Below are 8,982 nucleotides of genomic sequence, written 5' to 3'. Positions count from 1 at the left end.
AATAAAAGTGAAATAGTATAAATTCAAAATGTAATTTTTTTTATGTATATCTTTGTATAACTATCTACCTGAGTTTGGTTTAACTGGGCAGGTAGTAACATTTAATATTCAAGTATTTTTCATATTTTAAATACCACTTGGTCTGATTAATTCCACAGCTTTATGTAATATTGTTGTCCCTACATCTTTCACGCTTATGAGCACTACCAAAACGCTATCGTTCACGTGTATCCTAGAAAGACCAGCTACTCAAGCACGTGTCACCTCTATTCTTCTCTATAAATACACGTTTCTCTCTTATGTGATAAGTTTCAACCGCCGCCACCGTACTTCTTCTTAGAATTCTTCATTCACGGAGAAGATATACCTAAGGAGAACCATTCATTCATTCATCAAAAACTAGATCCTTTTACCAAACTTTAGAAAGTAAAATAATGGCATCAGAACTTCAATTGCCACCGGGCTTCCGATTCCATCCAACGGATGAGGAGCTCGTCATGCACTATCTCTGCCGCAAATGCACGTCGCAACCTATCTCCGTTCCGATCATCGCTGAAATTGATTTATATAAATATGATCCTTGGGAACTTCCTGGTAAATAAATCATCTTCTTCTCTAATCTTTGTATAAATATATTAATTATTATTATTTTAATTTGACATCACTTTATTTATATATTTTTATTGTTATTTTTTAGCTTTGGCTTCTTATGGAGAAAAGGAGTGGTACTTTTTCTCGCCACGAGACAGAAAATATCCGAACGGTTCAAGGCCGAACCGGGCGGCTGGGTCTGGATACTGGAAAGCAACCGGAGCGGATAAACCCATAGGTAACCCGAAACCGGTTGGAATCAAAAAAGCGTTGGTTTTTTACGCGGGGAAAGCACCTAAAGGTGATAAAACCAATTGGATCATGCACGAGTATCGTTTGGCTGACGTTGATCGCTCCATTCGCAAAAAGAACAGTTTAAGGGTAAATTTACGATTTCAGCCCTTGGTACTTTTATGTTAGATATTTTGATTTCTTGATATTGATCCAACGGTTCTGATTTTGCAGTTGGATGATTGGGTGCTTTGCCGTATTTACAACAAGAAAGGAACTATCGAGAAACAACCAAACGGTGTTGTTGTTAACCGGAAAACTGAGCATTCGGAAGTTATAGATAAGAAGCCGGATATTCTGACACGCGGCGGAGGTCTTCCGCCGCATCCTCCGCCGCCGGGAATGAGAGATTATATGTATTTTGACACGTCGGATTCAATTCCGAAGCTGCACACGGATTCGAGTTGCTCGGAACACGTGGTGTCGCCGGAGTTTGCGAGCGAGGTGCAGAGCGAACCTAAATGGAACGAGTGGGAAAAGAGTCTTGAATTTCCTTATAATTACGTGGATGCCACTTTAACCACTGGTTTTGGATCTCAATTTCCGAGCAATAATCAGATGTCGCCGTTGCAGGATATGTTCATGTACTTGCCCAAAACCTTTTGAGAATTGAAAGATAAAAACGGAAGAAGAATCTCAGCCACACAATCACTATAACTGCATCGCACGGTAGCACGAGACGAATGTCCATGAGTGTGCCTGTGCGAGTGTTGTAGAGTATTATTACAGATTAAATTTTCCTAAGGCTAAGATAAAGAGAAATATGGGAAGGGGAAATTTAAAACAAAATGAAGGTGCAAATACATGTGATGGGGCTACACTGTTTTGGTACATCCCTATATGAAGTGGATGGAACCAAAGGTGCATTGTATGTTTTATCTGTTTCTAGAATTAGCTAGCATGTGCGCAGTAGTTATTGTAGGATGTAGATAGGGTATAGAACATGTTCATGTCATAGAATGTCAATTGCGACATCCTAAATTAATACACTTTCATTATGCATTTTCTACTCTACACTACATGATTAGTATCAGTTCAGTAAAATTATAGTATTAGTAGGATTGCACTTTTTTAGGGTCTGTTTCTTGTACTACTTAATTTTATATTTTATTTTTATCAGTTAATATTTGGCATTTTAAGAATACTACAAAGTTGATAGTTCAAAACGGTTATAAATGGAAGATGAAATCATACTAGTAGTTAAATTTTTTTCTCTGGCAGGAAGTGAATTATTATATTTACTGTGTATGAATGAATTCTTATATAAAATAAGCTAAATTATTGAATAGATATCTAATTCAAGTAGTAAAATGTTAATAATAATATTATAAGTTACAGAACTTGCAATTAGTTAAAGGAGCAGACATTAGTTATATAGTTTTCACTCTTCAATGTGGCAAACATGTTTCTCCTCGAGTCAAAAAGAAAGAAATAAAAAACATGTTTCTCCTTAATATCAATGATAATGTTTTTTGACATTTAGCCGCCAGAGAAAAGGCATCTAGATGATAATGATAACCATTTTATATTTTTCAATAAAAACCACTAATAATCTTCCATAGTATAAATTAGTTTTTAAGTTGACAAGTCTAAAGAAAGTGTTTACTAACAACTGCAAATGCACGGACGTCATATGTTAAATTGTTAATCTATTTTTAAACAGTATTTTCGAGGGCTACTAAACATGATGTTTTCATTTTTCATTTTATAATAGTAAAGATTATGTTGTAGAATAAATTATAGCTGTCAACAGCTAATTTTGTCTCTCTAGACTCACAACATCTCTTATTTCATCCATTAATTAAATGTTAAAAAGAAGTAATTCCTAGTGTTTGTGATATTTATCCCATCAGCCTTTCACATTTTGTCCATTTAATCTCATTAGCCTTAGTTGGATTTTATAAAATATAATTAGATCTCCAAAAGTTAACAAATAGTACATGCACTATCAGAGCATTCGCCAGTGCCAAACGATACACCAATACTACAGCACACCATCCTGATGCGTACGATGTACAAAGGAAATATCTTGGTGCACATAAATTAGGAATATATCTACTTTTAATTTGGAAATATAGTACACCAGTGCATCATCATATTGATGTGAAGGTTAAGCAGCTGCTGCAACCAGTGCAGATCTAGCACGTGTAAATGAAGCAACAACTGATCCAAGCTGAAGCTTATCGTTGCACCCAAAACTTAATCTGTACCTGCAACAATGAAAGTTTTATATTATATTCACACATCTATGTTGCAAGATCATGTGACCATGTCTAGCATGCATAACTAGTCATATGAATCCCTAAGTGCGCTTAGTAGAAGCCTAATTTTAGGCACCAAACCACTCAAAAGAAGGAAGACCCTGCAATGGGACACCAAGCAAAAAAGAGGAAACAGGGCCCCCAAGACTTGTCTATATTCTTAGCATTTGCATGTTACTAAAGATCCCTCCTACCAATCTAGTGCCTAGAAATGATAGAAATCAATGGGTCCTGAAAACTAAAACAGTAAATGCGGCATAAGAAAAGAGAAAAAAACTGATGCAATTGAGAAAAATAAGGTGTATTATTGATAGTAAAGGATAATAGTAGAAAGAGGGTTTTCTCTGACTACTCCCAAAGCAAAACTCCAACACAGGGAAATATCTATTATCAGGCCCTGACAGAAATACTCTAGAATTTGTCCTTATATATTACCAAGAGAAGATGTACTTTTCATTTAAAACTAAGAGAAGATTTACACCTTAATTACTACTAATAGAATATTTCTACGACTAAGACACCTCATCACTAGTTACTAAGACACCCCCACTAATCTTCTTTTTATAAACCCTCCATATTTTTGGTTTGTCCACAGTACTCTTAACATTATTTACCTTCCTGTCATAGAAGCATGAGACTGACAAAGCACACAAGTACGGGTACAAATGGTCATTTGGGATATACTATCATGTGAATGTATGATTTGAATACCATATCACATACAGTACAACTATTAAAAAAGGGGGAGATGAAAAAAGAAAAGGTATTTTATCTTCTATCAAGATAAGTTTAGCCATACTGTTCTATTCTTTCATAATTATGCTTGCTCAAGAAGGGAACATGCTACATCAATTTAGACATCGCCCACATAATTTAAGTTTTTTTATGAGTGACAGCTTTAGCCTGCTTTGTTACCTAAGACAATGTTTCATGCCCATTCCAGTTTCCAAGCTCAGCCTATTTATTTTGCAAATTTATATAAGCTCGAATTGACCAAAAAGCTTATTATTTTAAAGGCTTTTCAAAGGTACAGGCCCAAGGAGCTAATGCTCTTTTCATAGCCAATTAAGTGTTGGTTAGCTAGTTACTTAATTAGAAAGTAATGCATGTTGTCTACAAATCAAAGGGCCTTTTGGCATTGGGAGATAGCCACGCCCTCGAAGTGTCACCGTTTGTAATCAACGGGATTCTTCCCTATTTCCGACAATGAGGTATAACTTTCTACCAGCCTTGCAAATAGTTATAATATATCTTTAATGAGTAGAAAAACATTGTTGTAAAACATGTTTGTCAGGTCAAGCACAAGTTAAATAACACATAAAAGTGTAGGCAGCAGCAACACATACTCTATGTCAGCCAAATCATTCACCAATTGCACTCGAACAGCTGGAGGCATCTTAATCTTAAATACAAACCTGCGACAACAATAGTATAACTAAGATCAATAAAATGAATTACCAGGAAGTTGGACATTAGTGCCATGATATACAATACTCACATTGTCACTTCTCTTACAATATCAACAAGGGCCAGTCCTTTCCTTGTTTTCATATCATTAATTCCTATTAGAAAATAATGCAAATAAGAATTATAAAATGGTTATAGATACTGAATACATTTATAAAGGGTTTAAAACAATCCTGAATACTTTTAAAGCTCTCTGAATATTGTTCATTTAGAAGCCAGTAAGATATTTGCTCAATGTCTTTGGGCAAGGGATTTCCAGTGCAAAGGTAAACAGCTTCTTCTGTTATCTGCTGAGAGGCCATGTGTGTTGACTGCAAAAATATCAAAGCAAAAGAATGTCAGCAAGGATCGACTGATCAAAAGAAACAAAATACAAGATATAATAATTGATAGCACTTTCCGAGCTGTAAATAGCTAGTGGTCCCAGAAAATTTCTATGAGTATCTCAAGGAAGAAAATCAATGAAAGAATGAGGCGTGCATTGAACCGGAGAAGTCAGATAATGAAGGTACCAAGTACGATGGTAGAAAGGCCGTGCATAGATCAAAAAAGACAGATTAAGGTTTAATGGATCCATGGTGTAGCAGCATCCAGTTTACCCAATTTCCTTTAATTCTTTTCCATTTGTGACTGCTACTGCTCTTACTACTAGATCCATCATTTTCAAAATGGTTAGGTTCAAGCCAAAATCCCCTCAATATGTATTTTTCTGAGAACTTATATGGTTACATCTTTGTGAGCGGGAATTTCATGGGACCCTAGGAAATTCAATGTTGTTATGGTCACAGCTGCTTATCCTCCCACAATCTACAGCTTTCAGAAATTTGTATATGATGGAAAGATTGTCAAAACTCAGAGATATTCTGATAAACTGTCTGCTCACTTGGAGAATTCTCATATAAATACACTTTAAATTACAAGTTAAGGGGCTGACTCAGCCTAAAAAATCTGCAACTGCCATATATACATTTATGCAGTTTTATATACTAATTAATAGTATTAATCCCATCCCAATAAATCTGCTACAGCAATATATACATTTATTCATTTTGTTATCCTAATGAATAGCAATTAAGATTATTCTGATTTGCAAATATCAGTTAGATATCTAAATATTAAGCCTACTGACATCCCCCCTCAAATTGATGCTGGTGAATCAACTAGCATTAATTTGCTAACTAAAAAATTGTGTCGCTGCCGTGCCAATGATTTAGTGAAGATGTCAGCTGTTTGAACAGCTGTGGAAACATGAGGTAGAGTGATGACTCTACGATCATAGGCTTCTCGGATAGAGTGACAATCAACCTCGATGTGCTTCGTTCGCTCGTGGTAAACTGGATTTGCTGCAATCTGTATAGCACTTGTGTTGTCAGCGTATAACGAAGTTGGATGTGCTTGAGAGAATCCAAGTTCGGTAAGAAGACCGCGCAACCATATTATTTCAGAACAAGCAGCAGACATTGCACGGTATTCTGCTTCAGTGGATGACTTTGAAACAGAATCTTGCTTCTTACACTTCCAAGAAATAGGAGCATTTCCTAGAAACATACACCAACCGGTAGTAGACTTTCTAGTGTCTGGGCACCCTGCCCAATCAGCGTCACTATATGCTTGAAGTTGGAGTGTCGAATCAATAGGAAAAAATAAACCACTATAGACCCTTGAGCTCTGGTTTAGGAGTTCCTAGAACTCTGTTTTACATTTCCTTGTTTTGTTTTCACCATTATAGACCCTTGAGCTCACCAATTTCTATTCTATAATAATATACAGTTTCATAATCTTGATTTTACGGGTTCTATCAGTTTCCGCCAACATACTCATATGTCAATATAAGCGACAGGGGGTTGGATACTAAAAGTCTAAAACTGAGTAGTACTAGTACTATTTCCCAAGAACAGTTTGACTCTCCACAACAAACACAGCTACTTTTTTTATGAAGATATTAACATAAAATAAGGACAAGATGTACAAGATTGGTATATAAGAAAACTTAGGGATTAAAAAAATCACCTGAAGAATATTCAACGCCTTTCTCATATCACCATTACTAAGTCGAACAAGAGCAGACAAGCCACTGTCTTGAACATCAAGCCTGGTCAAATTCCAAAACGTTAGTCATCAACACATTGCAAGTTGCCAAGCCAAAGTTGGAATAACAATGTTTTGACCGTAAGAAAATTATTGTGGAGTGGTTATCTAGTAGCAACAGCAAAGAAAGTGAGACATTTCAAAGGAACCGGATCAGCATGTCTTACCACCTTCCAATATTATAATTCCATTTGACATTAAAAGACAGTATGTAATTCACATTGTACATTTTACTGGACATATAACACAATCATTTAATGATTCCCCGATTCTCGCAACATTTCAGAAAATACACAAGAATCTGGTAACTTCACAACTCGATGCAAGTTTTAGTATTAAGAATTCATTCAGTCTAATCAACTAAAAGGAATAAATATGATTCAATGATATGGAATACCAACAGTAGAAATACACGTGCAGTTACAAAGAGATAGACACGCAAATAAGGTCTTACAACTTTTGAAAGTTTAGGACCTGCATGTGTTCCGTATATCTCTGATTGCACCTGCAGTTTCACTGTAGATGACCCTGATCCTATGATTCAATTACCAGTATAACAAAAGCATATAATAACCCTTTTTGTGGAGTATTTCTGTTCGTATGAACAAGAACAAAAGTATATCAAATGAAAGTTCGACCCAAACTTCTCATAGTATAGTTTGCATTCAACAATTTAGTGTTTTTTCTGCTATGAATACTCATGAATTCAAATAATTGAAGAAAATAAAGCAGTATAACTGCAACCATTTAAGGACACTTAATAATAATATGCTATGATGATTTGGAAGCAAAAAGATCTGTTTGTTAAGATGATGGAGTTAGAAAAAGAACAGGATGGGTTTGATATGCTGAGTAATTGCTTCCATTTTCCCATTTACATTGTTCTCTAACTTTATATTTCACCGCCTTATTTAGCTCTTTTACCCAGACCTCTTAATTAGTTTCATTCTAAAGAGTCAACTGTCAGAAAAGGCCAATCTTCAAGCATTTGTAAGATAAACATTTGATCGGTGTTAAAACATTAACATAACAAATTCAAACTCTCGATAAAGCAATGAATGCTTCATTCATCTCATTAGAACAAAAATTTGGGTATTAAAGGAGAACATAACCCAGCAAAAGGCATCTTCCGACTGAAACTAACACAAGCTAACTGTATAATAACAGAATAGAAAAATACCTTTCAGCATTAATAACATGTTTCAGTCTTTCAGTGACATGCACGGCATCAAGAGGGGCAAACCGAAACCGAGTGCATCTAGATTGCAATGCAGGGATAATCTTGTTTACATGATTACAGATAAGTGCAAACCTAGTGCTCTTGGTATATTTCTCAATAACTGTACCAAAAGAATACGATCGGCATTATACCTCAATAAACTAGATTGAAGCTATATACATCCGTTAGATCGCATGTAAGATTCGATTCACACCTCTACGTAATGCAAATTGAGCATCCTTAGTCATGGCATCTGCTTCATCTAACAAGACCAGTTTTACAGACGGCTTGACACTAAACAGATAACCAGCGATAGTTAGTTAAGTTAAACTAGCAATTATAGTACACCATAAAAAACAGCATAAGAAATATTCAAACTCTAGTTACACTAGATAAGAGAAAAGAAAATAAAAGGCATAGAAGAGAACCCAAATGATAAGCTCTGGGTGCTAGCAAAATCTTGAATCTGCTGTCTAACAACATCAATTCCTCTATCATCCGAAGCATTGAGCTCCAAAATCATATTATGGTACTGCGGACCGTATAGTTTTCTCGCAACGGCGAGAATAGTCGATGTTTTGCCGGTTCCAGGAGGACCATACAACAGAAGATGGGGCAATCTATTCTCAGTGGTCAATTTATCAACTACAGAAAAAAATGAACAAACAGTGAATAGCGTAAAAAAGAGAAATAATAAACCCTAGAGTTGAAAGGGATAGTTAGAGAGAGTTACTGGTGTCGACAATGTCGCGGTGAGCTGCGACGTCATCGAGGGACTGAGGACGGTATTTTTCGACCCAGAGAGAGGCCTTGCCGCCGTGGGAAGGGTTGCCGGCGAGAATGACAGTTTTGCCCTTGTCGGGGTTTGCGGAGAAAGAGTTGGTTTGGGCGGCGCCATCGATGTCCATAGGGTGAGTTTCCTCCGTCATCGTTGTTATACCCTAACTAACTACTAGAGCCCCTTTCTGGGTTGTGCTGTTTTCTTTTCTCAGTGTGCACTCGATTTCTATGATTCTATTTCAATTCCTTTTTCTTTTTTTCCACTTCTGAGAGGGTAGAGAGAAA

The 8,982-nt window shown here is 36.1% G+C and overlaps 2 protein-coding genes across 2 annotated transcripts; one reads left to right on the top strand and one right to left on the bottom strand.

The window, feature by feature from the left end:
* The first annotated feature begins 434 nt into the window (after nt 1–434).
* Nucleotides 435–1,884, top strand: LOC131661425 (NAC domain-containing protein 2). Its single transcript, XM_058930965.1, has 3 exons — nt 435–594; nt 698–972; nt 1,057–1,884. Exons 1-3 carry the CDS (start codon nt 435–437, stop codon nt 1,486–1,488), a joined length of 867 nt encoding a protein of 288 aa, XP_058786948.1. The 3' UTR covers nt 1,489–1,884.
* An 889-nt stretch (nt 1,885–2,773) lies between these two features.
* Nucleotides 2,774–8,982, bottom strand: LOC131661424 (replication factor C subunit 3). The gene is made up of 9 exons (XM_058930964.1): nt 8,651–8,982; nt 8,346–8,562; nt 8,132–8,211; nt 7,879–8,038; nt 6,621–6,702; nt 4,792–4,921; nt 4,642–4,705; nt 4,490–4,558; nt 2,774–3,092 (listed from the first exon to the last, which is right to left on the bottom strand). The coding sequence occupies exons 1-9, from the start codon at nt 8,844–8,846 to the stop codon at nt 2,993–2,995; spliced, it is 1,098 nt and encodes a 365-aa protein (XP_058786947.1). The 5' UTR covers nt 8,847–8,982; the 3' UTR covers nt 2,774–2,992.

Source organism: Vicia villosa, linkage group LG3 (assembly GCF_029867415.1).
Source record: "Vicia villosa cultivar HV-30 ecotype Madison, WI linkage group LG3, Vvil1.0, whole genome shotgun sequence".
Classification (NCBI taxonomy): domain Eukaryota; kingdom Viridiplantae; phylum Streptophyta; class Magnoliopsida; order Fabales; family Fabaceae; genus Vicia; species Vicia villosa.
The sequence above is the reverse complement of the archived record's forward strand: the minus strand, read 5'-3'. Positions and strand labels throughout refer to the sequence as shown.

Excerpts from the sequence above, each read along its gene's own strand:
- LOC131661425 (XM_058930965.1), top strand. The coding sequence starts at position 435 with ATGGCATCAGAACTTCAATTGCCACCGGGCTTCCGATTCCATCCAACG. Across the intron at positions 595-697 it reads TGATCCTTGGGAACTTCCTG|CTTTGGCTTCTTATGGAGAA; the intron begins GTAAATAAATCA and ends GTTATTTTTTAG. Across the intron at positions 973-1,056 it reads GCAAAAAGAACAGTTTAAGG|TTGGATGATTGGGTGCTTTG; the intron begins GTAAATTTACGA and ends CTGATTTTGCAG.
- LOC131661424 (XM_058930964.1), bottom strand. The coding sequence starts at position 8,846 with ATGACGGAGGAAACTCACCCTATGGACATCGATGGCGCCGCCCAAACC. Across the intron at positions 4,559-4,641 it reads ATTGTAAGAGAAGTGACAAT|GTTTGTATTTAAGATTAAGA; the intron begins GTGAGTATTGTA and ends TTGTTGTCGCAG. Across the intron at positions 3,093-4,489 it reads AATGATTTGGCTGACATAGA|GTACAGATTAAGTTTTGGGT; the intron begins GTATGTGTTGCT and ends TCATTGTTGCAG.